At 50.8% G+C, this 20,328-nt stretch overlaps 6 protein-coding genes across 6 annotated transcripts; 4 read left to right on the top strand and 2 right to left on the bottom strand.

Annotated features, from left to right (window-relative positions):
* Positions 1 to 861: 861 nt before the first annotated feature.
* NCS54_00490400 (PKS-ER domain-containing protein) lies at positions 862 to 1,920 on the top strand (the record flags this gene model as incomplete). The annotated part of the gene is made up of 1 exon (XM_053150424.1): positions 862 to 1,920. One exon carries the CDS (start codon positions 862 to 864, stop codon positions 1,918 to 1,920), a length of 1,059 nt encoding a protein of 352 aa, XP_053006399.1.
* An 88-nt stretch (positions 1,921 to 2,008) lies between these two features.
* NCS54_00490500 (NmrA domain-containing protein) lies at positions 2,009 to 5,258 on the bottom strand (the record flags this gene model as incomplete). Its single annotated transcript, XM_053150425.1, has 4 exons — positions 2,009 to 2,890; positions 3,392 to 4,381; positions 4,430 to 4,807; positions 4,860 to 5,258. 4 exons carry the CDS (start codon positions 5,256 to 5,258, stop codon positions 2,009 to 2,011), a joined length of 2,649 nt encoding a protein of 882 aa, XP_053006400.1.
* Positions 5,259 to 8,025: 2,767 nt separating this feature from the next.
* NCS54_00490600 (PepX-C domain-containing protein) lies at positions 8,026 to 9,849 on the top strand (the record flags this gene model as incomplete). Its single annotated transcript, XM_053150426.1, has 3 exons — positions 8,026 to 8,337; positions 8,388 to 8,511; positions 8,564 to 9,849. 3 exons carry the CDS (start codon positions 8,026 to 8,028, stop codon positions 9,847 to 9,849), a joined length of 1,722 nt encoding a protein of 573 aa, XP_053006401.1.
* Positions 9,850 to 10,164: 315 nt separating this feature from the next.
* On the top strand, positions 10,165 to 12,076 carry NCS54_00490700 (GH43-C2 domain-containing protein; the record flags this gene model as incomplete). The annotated part of the gene is made up of 5 exons (XM_053150427.1): positions 10,165 to 10,506; positions 10,554 to 10,658; positions 10,706 to 11,159; positions 11,209 to 11,391; positions 11,439 to 12,076. 5 exons carry the CDS (start codon positions 10,165 to 10,167, stop codon positions 12,074 to 12,076), a joined length of 1,722 nt encoding a protein of 573 aa, XP_053006402.1.
* A 2,104-nt stretch (positions 12,077 to 14,180) lies between these two features.
* Positions 14,181 to 15,444, bottom strand: NCS54_00490800 (Meth-synt-2 domain-containing protein; the record flags this gene model as incomplete). Its single annotated transcript, XM_053150428.1, has 2 exons — positions 14,181 to 14,749; positions 14,799 to 15,444. The coding sequence occupies 2 exons, from the start codon at positions 15,442 to 15,444 to the stop codon at positions 14,181 to 14,183; spliced, it is 1,215 nt and encodes a 404-aa protein (XP_053006403.1).
* Positions 15,445 to 16,458: 1,014 nt separating this feature from the next.
* Positions 16,459 to 19,844, top strand: NCS54_00490900 (Bifunctional cytochrome P450/NADPH--P450 reductase; the record flags this gene model as incomplete). The annotated part of the gene is made up of 4 exons (XM_053150429.1): positions 16,459 to 16,615; positions 16,665 to 17,509; positions 17,555 to 19,134; positions 19,184 to 19,844. The coding sequence occupies 4 exons, from the start codon at positions 16,459 to 16,461 to the stop codon at positions 19,842 to 19,844; spliced, it is 3,243 nt and encodes a 1,080-aa protein (XP_053006404.1).
* Between the last annotated feature and the right edge of the window lie 484 nt (positions 19,845 to 20,328).

Genomic DNA, 20,328 nt, shown 5'->3' on the forward strand with positions numbered 1-20,328 from the left:
ATGGATCTGCTGCATCACCTGAGTGCTGCACATTCTCGGAATGTCGGATGTTTGCTGCTGACGGGCTGGCAGGGATAGTACAGTTGTGGAAATGAAGTTGCGAGAGGGCTTGCCATTGGGCTCTTCAGCCAAGAGAAACGCCAGTCCTGTTCATTTCAACAAGCCTCGTCACACTGAAGCCTGTTCTTTCACTCTTCAACTGTGATCAAGCAATGCCTGTCGGTGAAAGAGATGACAGGGGTAAAACTGTACTAGATGCCCAAGTGTCTTCTCCAGCCTGAGGGGCACCGCCCTGTAGAACCCCACAGTGAAACCCAACAGATGGTGGCTTAGACATGCAGAAGCAGCATGACTCTTTTGCTTTTTTTTTGTCGCCTCCGTATTTCATCTGCCTATCGACGTTTGAAGGAACACGGCCGTGAACTGGAATGCGTGTTTTCTTTTTTTCTACTTGTGCTGTTGGTTGCCCGAAAGTGGGAATCTTGGCTCACCTAACACTGAACCCTGAGTCAACCTTCTTTGTGTGCCTTGGCGATGTATCGTATATTGGGACCAATGGGCTTTGGATTATTTACTTTCTGATTTATTTGATATTGCGCTATGCATTGAATTGATCTTGCATCTCCAAAGCTTCAACTTCTAGAAATGATCACGTAATCGGAGCCGGGGTGGTCAATGTGCCCGCCATGGCCAGATGTTCGCATTCCGCGAAACTCTATACGCGCAACGTATGAGAGATAAATATATATATTGATCAAATCTGCCAAGTTTCTGCTCAATTATTCATCTTCTGTTCATATTATCTCACATCATTCGGATCATTGAAAGTGACCCCAAGTTTCAAACACCACAACTCTCACCATGGCCGACACTACCAAAGCACTCTTTGTGAATCAAAATGCCCAATTCGAGGTCATTCAGAAGCAGGAACTTCCAAAACCTACAGATGGTGAATTGTTAATCAAAGTTTTGTTTTCTGGAGTCAATCCAGCCGATATCAAGCATGCAACTGAACTCGGCATCGTCAACACCACCCTCGGCTACGACTTTTGCGGCGAGGTCATTGAGATCACCAACCCAGATTCACCTTATAAACCAGGAGATATCGTGGCCGGCTACACGCCATCTGGCCTGGGCCGATCTCCCAACTATGGCTCTCACCAAACTTATCTCACTTGCCCCGAGACCATGCTCTTCAAGGTCCCTGACAACTTGCCCCAGTTTGATGCGGCGTGTCTTACTGTCGTCGCCATGACGGCTGCTGATGCACTTTACAACTACCTTGAGTTTCCGCTCCCCGGAGAAACTGAGAAATTTGAGAAGAATGGTCCTTTCTTGCTCTGGGGTGCTACGGGAGCTGTCGGGTACTGTGCCCTTCAGTTTGCTGTTGCAAGCGGCGTATCTCCTATCATTGTCGCGGCGAAACCTGAACAGTTCGAGCACCTTGAATCTCTTGGGGCCACGAAATGTTTTGATTACAGGGCAGAGGATGTGTACGAATCTATCAGCACAGCTTTGAACGAACTTGGCTATGACGACTTTACGTACGCGTTTGACGCTGCGGGAGCTCCCAACTCGGCAGACCAAGTACTTCGATGCATTTCGGAAAAGACTGTAGCCGCTTCGACTCTGTTTAGGGAGAGCAAGCAGTTCAAGTTCCCGATCGCTACGCCAAACCTCGACTTTACCGTTCAGCTTGCAGGAGTACCACACCCGTTCACTGTGCCAGCGAGACCCGCCGACTACGAAAAGGCTTGGAAGGCTTTGGCATGGGCTGTTGAGAATTATGGGAGGTCGTTTAGGTCTGTGCCGGTTCGCGTGTTGGATGGAACGGCGGAGGATTCGCTGGAGGAGATTCAACGTGTCGTCAAGGTTGGAGGGGGATTCTCCAAGATTGCTATTCAGCAGCCCATGAAGTGAGTAGTAGTGTTAATTCTACTACCTGAGAAGTGTAGTGACACAGAAACATGATTGGTATGAAAAGTCCCGAACCCTGCCAAGTTTCCCCTTAGCCTGCAGACACACCTAGAACAGTAGCAGCAAGCTCCTGAGGAGACACCTCTGCCACTCCCAACAACTTTGAATCCGACTCCTCCCAAGAAGGCGCAACAAGACACATGGCTTTGCCCTCATTAAACAGCTGAGCCACCGCCAACGCCAGAATCCAACCCCTGTCACCCTTTTCATGCTTCTCCCGCGCACCGTCTATCAACTCCTTTGTTGTCGATCTCTGAATGTCCCATTTACTCCCTGAAACACTTTCAAAAGCTTGGAGTAGTTCGTTTTGGCTTGCTTTTATGGACATGACTTTGACTGTGCGGTTTGCTGTGGCTTCTGGGTTTTGGAGGACGCCAACAACTGATTGACCGATGCCTTCCAACGTGGTACCGGTGAACTTTTCCGTTCCAGAATCGTAGACGAGAGCAGTATGGTTGGAAATATCGAAACCCATGAGAGGAAAGCGCTTGAGGGCCCAATCAACTGGGTTGCCAGTCGCGATGCCGGTCCAAGTAAAGGATGGGTTGGCTTTACTTCGGGCCTTGACGTGATTCACTCCAACCAGTCGCTGAGCGCGAATAGGTTCAAACTCAGGGAAGCTCGTAAAATCTGGTCCCCAGCCAAAGTCATCAATGATGAAGCGCTTTACCCCTGCGGCTTCTGCGGCGTCGATCATGGTGGATTGCAAGCTGACGCCAGCGGGACCCACGGCACAGACTGCCGCATCTTGACCAGCCAAGGCTTTGGTTAGATTTTCGAGGGTATATGTAGTCTTGATGACAGGAAGTCCTGATGGAAAGGTTGCTGTTGATTCAGTCCTGGAGATGACGGTCACTTCGAAACCAGCCTTTGTGAGGGCGGCTGTGATGGGGGTTCCAAAATTGCCCGATGCCTGGGGTCACATTAGCCTGGACGAAGCATAGAAGTAGAGGGATTCTTACACCAAAGATGGCGACTTTCTTTATCTCACTAGAAGTCATTGTGTGTGTATAAATGTTGAGTTGTACCAGATGTTATGCTCTGGGGATAGAAGATGTTTTATGCTCCTTGGCCGCCCCACAATGGGCGGAACTCCGCCGTGTGGGGCCGGTTGCCTGAAGCTCTCCCTAGCATGTCCTGCCGTCTTAGCCGTGTCATACTTTAAGAGGACGATCATGTCTTGATCTTGATATTGAGGTCAGCTTCTCAAGTTTAACATAGTCATAGGACAAAAGGGAACGAAGGATGAAGGAAAGAAACTGCTTGATTTTTGTGGCTGCTAAAAATGAGGAAACATCTGGACCCAAGTTGGCGATATATACACCCCAAGAGGGACAAGCCGTAAACTGATAAAAGACTCGACAATGATAAACACCCTTGCAACCCCATATGTCAGTAGAACAAGTGATATCACCGTGGACATCCCGACAGCAGTGAAAGTTTGAGGCCCAGACCAGAATGCAACGTCCGACATTGCAGGGCCAATGATAAAGTATACGGGGAGAACGGCGGCGATGTATATACAGCTGACCTTCCAGAGAATTTGTTCATGGATACTGGGGAACGTCGATCTCCAGGCTGACAGGTGGACGCCGCCGTAGATGCCAGAGAGGAGGAGGGCGAGGACCGCCAGCCAGGGGAACGCTCTGAAAAACTTCAGGAGACCGAAGGATGAGCTCGTGTTCTCTGTAAAGACCTTGAGGTTGATGTCGAGATTCCGTTTGCCGGCGCTGAAGGGCATGGTTCTGAAGATGCCATCGGGAACGGGTGCGAATTCTTTTAGATGGGCGAGGAAGAGGTCTTGGCCTTGGACTGGGGCGTCTTCTTCGGGGTCGACGAGTTCAAAGTCCCATCCAAGTCTGTTTACTCTGAGGAACTTGGATGCACTTGTTAATTCTTCGCGGTCTTGGAATGGGAATGCTTTCAAGATCGCGCCCCATCGGTTGAGAAATTCCTCTGTCAGCGGGAGGGGGAGATCTTGAAACTCGGAGTGATACATGAGGCCGCACGGGAGAACATCACCCGGACGCATCTGGGTCTCTTTGTCTGAGATCCAACGTCCCGGCCTTGGGGGGAGCCATCGCCAGGCACCTAAAGGTAGTCGCTCCGAAAGGTCCGATCTGAGTCTCGCCCATGCATCCGGGGGCAGATAAGCCCACATCTTTTCTGAGACCCAAGGGTATTCTTCATGGGTTATGCGCTGCCCCATATTCGGCGTGATCCAGTCATGAGAGATAAGACCGCCTCGTCTTCGCGGGGGTGGCTGGTCAGGGTATTCCTGAGGAGGAACGAGGGCTAGCCTAGTAGCCATGTTGGGGTAGAACTGTTGCTGAACGAGAAGGGCTATGGTGCCCTTGAACTTGCCAGGGTCCAGCAGTTCGGGCTCTAGGACATTTAATGGTTTCTAGCAATGTCATTTATCCATCGGGTCACTTTGCGAGAGGACACTCACCCTCAACCAGCAGAGATAGAGGAACATGGCACAAACAACATGCACCATAGTATGAACCTCCAACAAAGCCAGAGGCAGGTTATAAACCTTGCGAAAGATGCACTGCATCACCATCCAAGAAACCTGGATCATGACCAGGCATTTTTGCAGCACATCGGCCTTGCTTTTGTCATCAATCTTTTGCATTGGTATGTTTATCCAGTATCCTTTTTCAGCAAGCTGAATTATCGTCTTGGGACCGACTCGGATCGTGTAAGGACGGGTGGTAAAGTGGCGTTGCGCTTTGAAGTCGAGGTCGGGGAGCGAGATTATGTCGTCGACGTTGACGCGGACGCCTCCCATTATGATGAAGAAGGCGTATTTAAGACTAATCTCTGGCTGGAAAGGATGACGCTTAGCTAAAGTCGGCTTGTTGAAAGGGAGCTCTTACAATTGCGCTCATGACGTTGGTCTTACTCCCCACTAGCGGAAGCTCAACCTCACTCTCCCCCGTGTCAGGAACCACGGCCTGTACCTGGGGAACCAGAGACAGAAGCCTCTCTTTGAGACTCCAAGCTTGCTGGAGCTGATCCGCAGCCATGTAAACCGAAATCTCAGGCGCAAAGAGAGTGATGAGGACCCATTTGAGCTTGTAGAGAAAGACTTCGTGCCACGCCGTCTTGAGAGGCACATCGAGATGCAGAGCCGTGTAGATGCATGCGACGAGGGTCAAGACGCAGCTCTGGAGGATGTTGAGGGTGCCCCGGACGTTGGGGCTGTCGACCCATGTTATATTCTGTTGTTTGGTCGCATCGTATTCGAGCGATATGTTGCAAATGTTGTTACTCATGGCTGCAAATAGGTTCCTGACCTCTCGCCCCCAAAAGATGCGGGGGAAGGAGAGTTTTAAACATGTGTTTGTTACACAAAGCGAAAAAATAGCCAGAGCCTGATGCAGAGAGCTGAGCTGCGCAATAAGGTGTTTTCGCCCCCATAAGGCGGCTCAGGGGCTGGGTTTGGGATAATAATAGCTGAGGGCTGCATGTGAAGGTCTTGGCATGCGGCTGAGATCCTTCATGGTGAGACATTGACAGAGCCTGCTGCGCATGGAAAGACCAGTGCTGCTGGGCTGATATTGGAGGCGTTCTATTGGGTTCTGGACCTGATCGAATTGACGTGACCATAAGGGTGTGGTTACATTCTGCTGGTTTTTGACTGGCTACATCATTGTCAAGGTTCGTTGGAGGTGTTTGTTGCCTCGGGGAAGAAGTGACGCAGGCTGGGTAACCAGGCTTGAGTTATCCGGCCACGTAGACGCAAGAATTTAATCCGCTTAAACTCATACAAGTCACCGAAAACCATGATTCTTTGTTGAGGGTCGATGGGAAGAATATCTAAGATCCTCAAGTGAAAGCTCTAGTTTAAGAAGCGTGTACATGTGAACCAAGAAGAGAACTGGCATAGTTTACCTGGGTATATCTCTTTAAGTTGACTGAGCTGATAGAACAATACTCTCACCTACTAACCAGTCTGGGATTCATAAAGAAATCTTTGTAGAATTCTTGTGACATTCTCTAGAAGTATTCTTAGACAATTCATAGAGCATTCTTACAAACTTATAAAAGTCCCAACTTTATCTTTCATAAACCTTCCTAAATTCTCATCATATGTTTCCGCTACAAGTTTGGATTCTTGTTAGGATTTAGTCAGGCGCCTTGCCTGTCCTGATTGGAACAGACGCTATTGGAGGAGGCCCGAACCATGGTCAAGGGAGCGATTCTTGGAGCCGCGGTCTTTCGATGGCTCTTCCTTTGCCTTGCTATAGGCTTGTCGAGTAGACTTCCATGGCAGCAGCGCAGATGATTGCCCACTGTATGTTGATCATTTCTCGGAATGACTTCAGGGTCTGTCTGCGTTCCTCGGAGCCCCAGGTAGTCCATGAGAGCGCCCGCTCGCATCGGCATGTTTTCCTTGATCGACATCCCTCTCGGTGCACCCTTTAGCAGAATAGGCTTCTCTTTGAACTCGTCTTTGATGATGATGTTCTTTTCGCGTCCGCAGAAGCGCCCGTCGACCTCTTTCTCGGGGTCGACCGAGTTCGTCGTCAAGTTTCTGGTCAGCATTCTCGCGTAAAACATGCCCTCGACGCTCGAGCGAGGGACACATTTCTTGAAGACATACACAAGAAGTCCTAGATGTCAGGCCGGTTTCTCGAAGGGCTCCCCAAACCGGCGGCCAGGAAGCCAACGCCGCAAGGTAGCGACCTTGCTCTTGGCTAAGTCGAAAGAAAGCTAGGCTGCTGTTAAGGGGCGATTATCTGTGCTATCGCTACGGCCTCGCGGATGGCGAGCGAGGTCAAATCAGGCAGCATAGTTCGACCTGCAGTGAAATACTTCTCCATTACGGTAGAGTCAAGGTTGTGCGCTATGATCACCCGGGCCATTTTTGGCCCTATCTTACTGGATTAGTCTAGAGCGGTATTGCGCCGTATGCAGTAGAAGGCGATCGATTCTGTGAAGCCTCTGTGGGCCGTCATACGCTGACAGCTTATCGGAACGAATCGTGTAGGTTGGCCTCCTTGCAACGGACATCGGAGCCATATTGCCGACCACGGCTCTGTTAGAGTCTTTTAGCCCTCAAGTATGATCGGCCGTGCACCGTTCTTGTGAGTGCTCCGCGGCATCTAGTGAAACCAGACGACAACGCTGTTGACCGAAATGATAATAAAGTGTAAAGGTCACGAATGTCGCCGAGCACTTGAATCCGGCCTAGGCCTCCCTATGCCTAGCCATAAGTACGGGAGATTGTGACGACCGTCATACTATTCCTCGAGCGATTTCTTCGTCTTGTAAGCCTATCAGTCTACTACCCCTCCCACCTCGGTCAACACTGGGGTCTCGGCTCCGGGCTTCCTAAAAGGGGTTTCCTCCCCGCGATGATCAGCTCACGGGGAAATGTGACAGCCAATGATAGTACATGGAGGATGTGTGATTGCTTGCCGTCAGCCGGTATTATGACGCGTTGGAGGATTCAACTGGGGTGTTTCATGATGGTGATCCAGGGGGGACCTTGAGCAGGTGTGGAAGGCAGAACTATCAGACTGCCCAGGATTTTAGGCAAGATGGCTGGTAAGCTCATGGCATCCCACTTACATACCGAAAGCTACAAGGCTCGGAATGTCATTCCGCCTAGTTGAAGTCTAAGCAGGATTCTCAAGATCACCTCGGCGAGCCGCCAAACCTCGGTCCTAGCATCCAATAGCAATATGATGGGTTCTTTCAGCTCACGCTAAGAGTACTTAATAATAAGGTTCGTCTCCCCAGTCAGCTGAAGCTATCCCGACTTGTATCTGAAACCCCAAACCCCGCATCAAGAGCCGGGTAAAGTGCCGTGGGGAGTCTCGATTTTCGCTATCAGCTAGGATCCAGGAAGCCAATAGAGAATCGAGAAATACGCGATAGCGAAATTGCTCTAGGTCAGTCTGTAAGCTCGGACACGTACAAAATTCCGCCGCCGAAGACGTGCCATAAATATCCCAAGCTCGAGCCTCGAAGTCACCTCGTAGCCCGCTGTTTCTCTATCTAGAACCCTTCCAAAGCAAAATTCACCTCTTGGAAATGGACTCCTCTGCCAATTCGCGCGCTGGGTATAGTCGGAGTGAGACTGACGTCGAGGGATACACCCGCATCAAAAACCTCTTTATTCCTATGCGCGATGGCGTCGAGCTATGTGCAGACTTATTCCTGCCCTTCTCGGCGAGCAAGTATGGACAAAAGACCCCAGTACTCTGCAGTCTTGGACCGTATGGAAAAGACACCCATGCATCTGTCTTTGGATTGCCTCAGACCCCTATATATGCTGAGATGTATAAGCACATCAAGCCCCTGGGCCCTGATGCGTGCTTCGAGCTATGCGATCCCCTGATCTGGGTAAGAGATTGAAGGGTTATGATAGAAAACATGCCGCTAACGCCAACCAGACAAAAGACTTTGGCTATGCTTTGTTGCGTGTCGATGCGCGAGGAATTGGTGGAAGCCAAGGAAAGCTTGACCCGTTCGGGCTGGAACGCTCACTTATGATCCAAGGCGATGCCGAAGGACAAGGTAATCTTCACTTCTTACAATTTAATTACAAGAAAGCTCATAAACTTGATAGATCTCTACGACGTTGTCGAGTGGGCAGGCACGCAAAGCTGGTCCACCGGCAAAGTTGCATTCTCGGGAATCAGCTACTACGGTATGGTAGGATACTGGGCTGCGATGCAGAAGCCGCCTCACCTGACGTGCGTCGTGTCCTATGAGGCTCAGTGCAATATGTATCAATCTTCTCGAAGAGGTGGGATATACAGTCACAATTTCCAGTGTCACTGGTATAACAACATTGTCGTACCTCAACAATCCGGCCGAGATGGTGGGATTCTTTCAGAAGAAGCGTTGGCGGAAAACAGAGTGGACTTTCCAGGGGTATGCTTGAACACAGAGTATCCTACAGAGGGCGTCTGGGATGTTCTGGGTAGAGTGCGGAAACTGTCTGGCATTGAAGTTCCGATATATCTCGCCGGAAACTGGACGGACCCTGAGCTTCACCTCCCGGGAAATATTCGAGCCTATAACGGGGCATCATCCAAGTTTAAATGGCTGGAAATGCACACGGGAAATCACCTCGCGGCCTTTTACGATCCTGATCACATCAAACGACAGAGGCAGTTCCTGGATTATTTTCTATTCGACAAGAGACACAACGGGATGCTGGATGTCCCTAGAATTCGATTGATTCAGCATCAAGGCACTTCAATCTTTTACCGAGAGAGCGAACAAGCATTTCCACCCCCTGACGCTGAAGATGTTGCATTCTATCTCAACCCCAACAAGACATTGAGCCTGGAGGAGTCCAAGGAGCTAAAAATGGCTTTCGGCTATCAAGGCTTTAGAGATAACATCGAGTTTACCTTGGATCATCCCTTTTCCGACTCGTTTGAGCTCTTAGGGTCGCCTTTTTTGGAGCTCGAGGTGGTCACCGAGGCTCAAGACATGGACCTCTTTATCTATCTGCGAGCCCGCACAGCGGATAAAGAGCCTATTATCCTCGTCGGAAACCACGGTGAGCCAATGGACAGCTTTGCTAGAGGTTACTTCCGCCTCTCGCACCGTAAAGAAATCGAGACAGACTTTACGAGGGACAAAGTCATCAGTCAGCCCCCTGTTCCCAAGTCAGCCGTGGTCCCTGGGAAGAAGTATACCATAACAGTCCCGTTATTTCCAGCTGCGTTCTTGTTCGACTCAGGACAAAGCTTGCAGCTTGAGATTGGCTCTGTGAACAGCAAATCGGTTATACCGGCTATGAGGCATGAAGGTGGTGATCGGACTGAGGAGAGGTTTCGTGGGAGGAATGTTATCTTCTCACATGGGAAGCTGGTTCTTCCTAGAGTGCACCGGGCTTGATCTGAATACTTTTGTTCCTGAATTCTGGCGATATTTTACAAAGATCTTTAGAGCAAAGGTATCCTCCTCTTCACAATGACATGGATTTACTGGTGATTACCCCTCCACCAGAGAGAAAATAGGCTGAAAGCCTCAAGATGAGCTGAGTAGCGTGAAAACCTGGGCTTCCGATTGATGGAAAAATGCAACGGACATACCCCGGAGCGGGATCGGCAAACATCCACCGAAGACGACTTATAACTATGAGACGACCAACTCCTTAGCATCAGCCACTTTCTTTAATCATTGACTTTGACTACTCTTCTGGCATCAATCATGGCTACTGACGCATCCACCGTAACCTTTACGAACCCCGTCATCAGGGGATTCAACCCCGATCCCACCATCTGCGTCGTGCCCGCTTCTGGCTCAGACCCTACGACATTCTTCCTCAGCACGTCGACGTTTGAGTTCTTTCCGGGATGCGCTATTTATACGTCTACCAACTTGGTTGATTGGAAACTCATCGGCCATGCTCTTACGCGACGCAGTCAGATCGAGATGCGCACTGTGGAACCTGGTGCGGGGAGTTGGGCGAGCACCCTGAGGTATCGACCTGATGAAAAGAGATGGTATCTAGCGAATGGCGTGTTTCAACGATATCGCCCGACTTCAGATGTAATACCCATACAGTGGAAAACGAAGAACGAGCTAACATGTTCAAGGAACGCATCTTTCCCCGTGGCTTCTACGTCTGGACAGACAACATCTGGGACGAAAATGCCTGGTCCGACCCAGTCTACTTCGACAATCCGGGATTCGACCAAGATGTAAGTGGTTCGCATTGAAATGAATCTTCCGTACTTACTGTTGTTAGCTCTTCTGGGACGATAACGGCAGAATCTTTCTGTCTACAACCATGCGACTAGCCTGGCGATCGCCCGACTCCAAGCAAAAGGACTTTGCCATTCACATTTCGGAAATAGATATTACAACTGGAAGGACTCTTACAGCGCCCAAACCTATTCGAGAGTCCCCATTCGGCATCGCAGAGGGGTCCCACATTATCAAGCGCGGCGATTACTACTATCTCTTTACTGCCGAGGGTGGTACAGAGGTTGGTCATCAGGAGTGGGTTTTCCGCAGTCGAGATGGTCCTTATGGCCCTTGGGAGGGTCAGGGAAAGGCACTGTGGTATAATGGGCCGGATGAGGAAGTGCAGAGAACCGGCCATGCTGATGTCTTTGAAGATGGTGATGGGCATTGGTGGGCTGTGTTTTTGGGTGTGAGGCCTGTCAAGGAGAAAGGGAGCTATCTGGAACCACAGCTGGGTATTTGCACCTTCTCTACTGAACCGAAATTGCGTGCTGACATTGATAGGACGGGAGACGTTCCTTGTCAAGGTTGAGTGGGAGGATGATTGGCCCGTTTTCAACGATGGAAACAACATTACCCTTGAGACGAAAGGTAGGGCTTTGCTAAGCTCAGCTGCGGGGCCCACAAATCAGAAATGGGAGGCAGATCTTTCCCGCGATACTCTCGAGCTGGGATGGTACCAGAAGAGTACGTGCCCTGCAATCTCCATTCTAGCTCCAGCTGACAAGGGGTAGATACACCACTCAAGCAGTGTTACAGCTTGACAGAGAAACCTGGCTACCTTAGGCTCTACGGAAACTGCTTCGACCTATCTAGTCCCGAGGGTCCTGCCATGCTTCTCAGGAAGCAAACCTCCTACAACCAGACCTTTAGTGCAACAATGGAGTTTAACCCTACTGTTCGGGGCTACGAGGCTGGAATAGTGCTTTGGTGGAGCCAGTACTCGTATGCCACAGTAGGAATCGTGGCACATCAAGATGAGAATGGCAATATTGTACCAAAGCTCACATTTAGAGAGCCAAGCGGCGAGGCTGGTAATGTGAAGGTCGGCGTCACTTTTTCTCCTGTCGCTTCTCTATGGCTGACTCTCAACCAGGTTTCCACCTCGAACCATTATCTTAGCTCAACCCAAATCCAGTTCACAATTAAAGCTCGTCCTATAGACTACTCTCTTTCCGCCATAGAGACAGAGTCTGGTAGAAAGGACGTAATAGGTGCGATGCTCTCCCCGGTCGAGAAGCTAACTGTCGCGCCGCCCGTCGGGGGTTGCTTCACAGGGGTCATGTTTGGCGTCTACTCATTTGGGAAGGGGCAGCCGGTGCTTGAACCGGCTGATTTTACGAATATCGGCATCACTGAGGTTGATGCATGAAGTGACGAGTCGAGTTAAACATTCTTGGCAGACATTTGGGCTGAATCAACAAGGTCCCGAATTGTCGGCCAGTAGAGTCAATCATCGAGAAATTTTTGACCTTTGGCTAGCCGCTTTATGACTCTATTTTAGATGTGAATAATATTCCGAGATACAGTTGTAACATATGGGAGTTAAGCCGACTTGAAGGTTTGGTAGTGAGTGCTGTCTACCCTGAATGGGCATTTCGGAAGGAACGAAAAATGGGGCAACAGCGGAATCAAGTACCGTCCATGTGCACTGAGCTGGTCATCGCCCCGGTCGGCGTGTCGGCTTGCGCGCAAAAAGAAGAGTCTCTCCTCTTATCTGGAGAGGAAAGAAGCAAAAAGGAAACCCTGTGTGACACAGGTGGCTGGATCTCTCCCGCCGGGAATTGAACCCGGGTCTCAAGCGTGACAAGCTTGCATACTGACCACTATACTACGGAAGATGCCCAAGTGTTAAACACTTGGTGTAGTGGGGCTGTGATGGAGTAGCTCAACTTAGAGCCCATATACCCCAAGAGTCTATCTTTGAGAAAGGGGATAGATGGGAAGTCACGGATAGTTCTTCACAGTATTTAGTTTTGGCTTACCACAAATGCCTACAGCGAGAAGTCTGGTGCCTTGCCCAAGCGTTGGCAATAAATGCCCTAAACCTAGTCTGCGGCTTTGGCAGTGTCAGGCACTAGGCTCCTCTCTTTCCCCCTTGCCCATCACAAATATTGACATTAACGACGGACTTTGTTTACATTCTCCTCTTTGCCTCTCCCAGCTGCATCCAATATTTAAACCGTGCATCTTACCGCTATAATTAATCATCATCCTCACTTGGCACCCGGCACCCGACACCCAAATTCCAAGCGACTTCACATAGGCACACGCCTTAGGAACCCAGTTGCCAGAGGGCGCCCATCTGGAGCTCTATCGAGAAGAGAGGCCTTGTAAAAACTAGCATCGCAACTCTGACAATTTTTCGTACTCGACGCCCTAAGCTTCAGGTACCTACTTGAGGCAGCACAGTGCAATAGTAACTAGCTTTGTCGAGGGTCTATCTGAAACTGACAATCGCCCTCTACTTAACGTTGTCTTTGATCCTGTGCTTTTTTACTACTAATCACAGCAATAATCATCTCTTGGCCATCAACTCGCATCTGCCGTGGAATCATCAACTTTTATCGACCATGGTTGCTCTCTTAGTACCCACAGTTTACACGGATATCGGTATCCAGGATGCGGGATGCCTTGTTGGAAGAGCTCATTGTACAGTTTATAATCTTGACTGAACATTAAAGAAGGAACCAGAATTTTTCTTTTTTCACAGGTTCAACTCCCGGTGGGAGAGAGTCCAGGCACCTGGGAGAGAAGGAACTTCCTTCGAGGCGGGTTAAAATTGCTGTGCAGCTGAGGGAGGCCGTACAAGCCAAGGGGGGGCCTCACTTTTTTTCCACATCGAACCCCATTGGTTATAATGATTAACTAGAAGAAGGTGGGCGTTGGCACCCGGGCAGTTGATCAGCTTCTATTGGAGGGAAGTGTTGAAATTGTTGTGTCTTCCGTACCTGCTTGGGGCGGAGATGAAAGGATTGACGTAACCAGGAGACGACAACGAGCAGATGGAATGCATCGTCCTGCAAAATCGACAGGTAAAGCGTCTTGTTCAGACTGTGCCAATCGAGGTATTTGTCATGTACTACCCTCACTGGTTACGATACCACGAGGTGTTCAAGCTACCTATCTCGGTATATCAATCCGCACATGATTGTCCACACCGTTTACCGGCTCGACCAGAAGAGAGCGGGCTCACCTCGTTGAACTGCGTGGGAATCTAATTGATGGGCACAGAATTAGGGCACTTACTCGAACCATGCGATCGGGAGGAGAAGAGCTCAGGGCGGGTTAAAATTGCAGTGCAGTATCCGTATTCTCGTCTGTTTTCTCGCTTGGGATCGTTAATGCAAGGCACATCCACACTGAGGCTAGGTTGCTGGCAAGGCTTGCCGAAGCAAGATGAAATGCCCCATAAACATCGAACTTGCATTGGTCGTAATGATCGTGATATGTACATGTCAAACCGTCAATCAACCTCAAGGCTCTCCCCAGATCTCATCGGCAATCTCCCTCACCAAAGCAAGCTTCTTCTTCTCCTCCTCCTCATTCAGAGGATACCCACTCTCATGGGTACTAAATCCACACTGAGGGCTCACAGCAATTCTCTTCAGAGCCTCCTTCTGAGTCTCACCCGTACCCTTGGCGACCCAATCCGCAGCGCTCAACACACGCTTCTTCATCTCCTCCTTATCCTCCAGCTGGGGCAACTTTGTGCTAATCACACCGACGACAACGTGCTTGTTGGTCGGGAGGTGCTGAAGGGGCTCGAAGCCTCCAGCGCGCTCAGTGTCGTACTCCAGGTAGAAGGTGTTTACGTTGAGGTCGCGGAAGAGCTTCTCGGCAATGATGTCGTACTTGCCCTCGGCAAAGTGACGGCCGCCGATAAAGTTTCCTCGGCAGAGGTGGATGCCTGTGTGCATGTCGGATGGCAGCTTGGAGAGGCAGTCGTTGTAGAGCTTGATGTAGGCGTCCAGAAGGTTGTCGACGGTGCCGATGTTGTCGGCGTCGGCAGCCCAGCCGTCGCGGAACTTTTGGCTGCAGAAGTCTGGGACATTGTCAGTGACGGGTTTCTGAAGAATGAGGCCTTCACTTACAGGCCATGCCGGGGTCGTCGAATTGAACGTTGCGGAGGCCCGCCTTGTATAGCAGGTCCAGCTCGGCCTGGTACACCTTGGCGACATCCTTGAAGTACTCTTCATCATTGGCATACGCCTCTGGCGTGTAAGCCTTGCCCTGCTTGTATCGCATATGGAACCAAGCAGGCGTGATCATGGTGAACTTGATGGCAGGCCAATCCTCCTTGGGCACAAACTGCTGAATGAGACGCAGCTCATGGACATTGGACACGGACTTTTCAGGGTCGTGAGAGAGCTTGGATCCAGCAATGACAGACTCGCCGGGCATGACCTGGCGATCCTTCTCAATCAGGCTCACCACGTCGGGATGGTACAGACGGAACAGGCTCGCCTCGGCGTCCTGCAGCTGCTTGGTTCCGACAAACTCATCCCACATGAGGCCCCAGAAGCGCGTGCGGGTGAACTCTCCGCTGGTGACGGCCTTGAAGCCAAGGTCCTGCTGCAGCTTGACAACATCCTTAACGGCGGCTGTCTCGACCTCGGCGAGACCGGCGTCCTCCGGGGAGACGCCCTTTTCGCGGATCTGCTCTCTAACGTCAAGAAGACGCTGAGGACGCAGAAGGGAGCCCATGTGCTCAGCGCGGAACGGTTTGGGAGCGGCCATTATGGTTATCTAGACGTGAATCTCAAGATGTCGCGTGCGTTGATTGCAGAGTAAAAAATTCAAGCTCCGTCAACGGAATACTCGCCAAAAGATCATCCACCAAGAAGAGGGGCCGTTGCCCATGAGGCCATGCGGGGCTCACCAATGGCGGGGTCAGAGATGACCGAGATCTGACTGAGGAGGATCCTGTTGGACGGCAATTGATCCGCGTGCGCGTTCATCTTGAAAAGCTGGGTGCGTGATGTGGGAGGAGGGGTAAATTGCCAAGAAGGGCAATTGGCCGAGGTCTACAACGTAGTAGCATTGAGTGAGATGGATGTCATCTTGAGGGATGCCTGCAGATGACTTGAGAGTAAGCACTTTGGAGAGTTGGCCATGGTTGATGAGGCATTGGGTGGGAAAAAGACAAGTTAAAAACGATGGTGCAAGCCACGGAAAAGGCCTCGACTTAATACACCTCAAATGAGAACCTTGTCGTCCTCATACTGACATAAGTTTCGTGCTCCGTCACTGCTTACGTCGCATGGTGCGTGAGACACTCCCTCCCCTCTACGTACTGTAACCAGCGCCATTGCGCGCTGCTCATCTCACCAGCCAATGCAATACATGAGACGAAGACGCCGCAATAAGATTCGCGTAACCGTGGCCATGGTCGTGGAATAAATACTCTTTGTAAGCGGTGCAACGGCCCCCGCGGGCATGACATGGTCTCACCGGCCGGTCGTCCGCGGAGCTCCGAAACGGCCGCATCTCATAGTTCCGGGTCGGGAAGAGTTGCATACCCGCACGGGAGGTGTCCATCGGGTAGATCATCTGCAAGGAATCGTTAGAGGATACGAGTCGGAGATTTTTGTTACTTAATTGTAAGGTGAAATGGGGATATAAAGGGAGGTTCCCCTTCGAGGTCTGCTTACTGCTGATTATCCACCATGATCTGAATCTCACCCATCCAAAGACGGACTTGCTTCATAGCATTGTGCAGTAACACTGGCGCTTTTTTGTCACAAAATCATCATGCCGTCTTTGCTTCGACGGAAATCCAAAGCTAGGAATGGAGACAGCAACATCACCCCGATCCCAGAACCGCCGGCGCTCCCCTGGCTTGGACACATTGCCGAGTTCAAATCGGAGGATTCATTGCAAGACCTCACCCGACTCCATGAGATCTATGGTAATTATGCAAGGTACTATGATCTATTCACTATAACTGACCCCATTAGGCGACATCTACAGACTACGCTTTCCCGAGGGAAAGTCATACATCCTGCTCGGCTCAAACAAACTCGTCAACGAAGTCTGCGACGAAACACGATTCCAAAAGTCCATCAACAACGAACTCTGGGAAGTCAGAAACCTCGCCAACGACGGACTCTTCACGGCAAAGCCTGGCGAGGAGAACTGGGGTATCGCCCACCGCGTCTTGATGCCCGCCTTTGGCCCCGTGAACATCAGGGGCATGTTTGACGAGATGTACGATATTGCGACACAGTTGGCTCTCAAGTGGGCGAGACATGGTCCTTCACAGGCTATTCTTGCTGCTGATGATTTTACGCGGTTGGCGTTTGATACTATTGCGCTTTGCAGTATGGACTTTCGGTTTAATTCGTTCTATCGCGATACGGCGCATCCTTTTATCAGCAGCATGGGTGATGTTCTCACCGAGTCCGGGAAGCGATTTCAGCGTCCTTCTGTGGCCAAGGTGTTCTACCGCGCCATAACGAAAAAGTACTTTCAAGACATCAAAATGATGCGGGAGGTCGCAGACGAAGTCGTGTCAGCTCGGAGAGCCAATCCTGAAAGCAAGAAGAAGGATCTTTTGGCGGCCATGATGAACGGTGTCGACCCCAAGACGGGGAAGAAGATGAATGATGTCAGTATCACAGATAACCTCATTACTTTCTTGGTTGCTGGTCATGAAACGACGTCTGGCACGTTGTCGTTCTTGTTTTACTCGTTGCTCAAGAACCCGGATTGTTACCAAAAGGCCCAGAAGGAGGTGGATGACATTATGGGCAAGGAGCCTATTACCGTTGAGAAGATCTTTAAGCTGAGATATATCCCGGCCGTGAGTAGCTTTCAACCTGTCTCAGGCTCCAACTAACTTTAGCAGGCCCTTCGCGAAACCCTCCGTGTCTGCTCCCCAATCCCCGGCGTTGCAATGGAAGCCCTCAAAGATACCCTCCTCGACTACAAGTACCCAATCGCAAAAGGCGACGTCCTCAGCCCCTTCCTAACAGTCGCCCACCTCGACCCCCGAGTCTTTGGCGAAGACGCCCACCTCTTCCGCCCCGAACGCATGCTCGACGAAAACTTTGAGCGTCTCCAAAAAGAACATCCAAACTGCTGGAAACCCTTTGGTAACGGCGTGCGGGCGTGTATCGGACGGCCGTTTGCGTGGCAGGAAATGTTGCTTGCTGTTGCGCTCCTGTTGCAGAACTTCAACTTTTCGATGGATGATCCGGGGTATAATCTGAGGATCGCGGAGACGCTCACGGTTAAGCCGAAGGACTTTTATATCAGAGCTTCGTTGAGGCATGGGATGTCGCCTTTGGATTTGGAACACAAACTTCGTGGGACGACGGCTGAACCGACGGCTACGACGAATGGCGCAGCTAAGGACGAAAAGCACGAGGTTTCAGAGTCTGATGGGAAGAGAATCAGCATCTTCTACGGCTCCAATAGTGGTACCTGTGAGTCCCTCGCTCAGCGTCTCGCAGCAGATGCCGCCTCCCACGGCTTCACCGCATCATGCATCGAATCCCTCGACGTCGCCAAAGAGAACCTCCCCACCAACCAACCCGTCGTCATCATCACATCCTCCTACGAAGGCCAGCCCCCAGACAACGCAGCACACTTTGTCTCCTGGCTCAAGAACCTTGAAGGTAAACCTCTTGACAAGGTGTCTTATGCTGTGTTTGGAGTTGGACATCGAGAGTGGTCTGCGACTTTCCACAGGGTCCCCAAGCTTGTCAACACTGAGCTTCAGGAACATGGAGCCAAACGGGTTGCTGAGATTGGTCTCACGGATACGTCGGATAGGGATCCTTTCACAGACTTTGAGACTTGGGAGGATAACGTCCTCTGGCCTGCTCTGCAGAAGGAGGGTCCTGATTCGGAACCCAAGATTGCGATGCCACAGACAGACTTGTCTGTTTGTGTCTCCATGCCTCGCAGTTCGACACTTCGCCAAGATGTCAACGAAGCAATTGTCACAGCTACCAGAGACCTGAGTGGCCCAGGGGTTCCTCTCAAGAAACATTTCGAGATTGCACTCCCCAGCGAGGTGTCTTACCGGGCCGGTGATTACCTCTGCATCCTGCCCATCAACCCCCGAGAAACCGTTTCTCGCGTGTTCAGGCACTTTAAGCTCTCATGGGATGCCGTGCTTACCATCGAGGGAGAAAAGAGAGTGGCTCTTCCCATGAGCCAACCGACTTCTGCTTGGAACATTCTCAGCGCCTACGTTGAGCTAGCACAGCCGGCTACCAAGAGGAATATCCTGTCTCTGGCAGAGTACACTTCGGATGCCGAGACCAAGCGGAGTCTTCGGGATCTCGCTGGTGACAAGTTGCAAGAGGAAGTCACCAAAAAGCGTGTCTCTGTCATGGATCTTCTTGAGCGGTTCCCCAAGATTGAACTTCCTCTGGCTCCGTTCTTGACCATGCTGCCGCCAATGAGAATTCGTCAATAGTAAGTTACGTTCTTATCCATGTTTAGATTGACTACTGACATATTCCAGCTCCATCGCCTCTTCGCCCTTGAAGAGCCCCCATCACGTCTCAGTAACCTATTCCATCCTCGACGAGCCCTCACTCTCCGGCCAAGGACGTCACATCGGGGTAGCGACCAACTATCTTTCCAATCTCAGCACCAACGACCTCGTCCACGTTGCCATTCGTCCCTCACACGTCGCCTTCCATCTTCCTCTCACACCCGAGACCACTCCCATCATCTGTGTCGCCGCTGGCGCTGGAGTTGGACCGTTCCGTGCTTTTGTTGAAGAGCGAGCTCAGCAAATGGCTGCTGGCAGAAAGCTGGCACCCGCGTTGCTATTCTTCGGTTGTCGTGGAAAGACAGACGATTTATACCGCGAAGCGTTTGACGCGTGGGAGAAGCAAGGTGCTGTGGTAGTAAAGAGAGCCTACTCACGCGAGACTTCAGAGGAGACAAAAAACTGCAAGTACGTCCAACACCGAATGGTGAAGGAAAAGCATGAAGTTGCTGAGCTATGGGACCGGGGAGCAAAGCTGTACGTTTGCGGTAGTCGTGATATGGGCAAGGCGGTTGAAGAGGCGTGTGTTGGATTGTTGCAGGAACTCAACGATATGAGCGAGAAGGAGGCTAGGATGTTTGTTGAGGAGGTTCGGAACCAGAGGTTTGCTACTGATGTTTTTACCTAAAACGGGGTTTGTATGAGCAGTGTTTTGTTGCCAGCATAGGATACCCTCGCTCCTTGTGTTATTTGGCATCACGTTCTCATATTGTGTTTCTTGATATAGTTATAGCCCGGTTCTTGATGGGATAGTTGAGCCAGAAGAAAGTTCTCTCTCCATCATTTGATGTCTCCTCGCGTTTCCAAAATCTCACTCACCGCATGTACTGTACATTGCTGCATCTCTTCCAATGGCGCAGTCCGATCTCGATGCTATGCATTGTGACGTGTCTATTCATTTCGCAGCGACGGCCGTTAACCTGTAGGATCATATATGTGAAACCACCCATTCCGCTATTCCGCACTAATCTGAATGTGACAGCTCCGAAGCCGAGAAATCCGACCATGTTCACCAGCCACTAGCCAGTATGCACGTCTCTGGGAAACGTTATAAGATGCGCAAGGATACGGGAAACCATCAGCCGCACCCTTCATAATTCCAATCCTTGAAG

The sequence above is a fragment of the Fusarium falciforme genome, chromosome 4 (genome assembly GCF_026873545.1).
Source record: "Fusarium falciforme chromosome 4, complete sequence".
NCBI lineage: Eukaryota > Fungi > Ascomycota > Sordariomycetes > Hypocreales > Nectriaceae > Fusarium > Fusarium falciforme.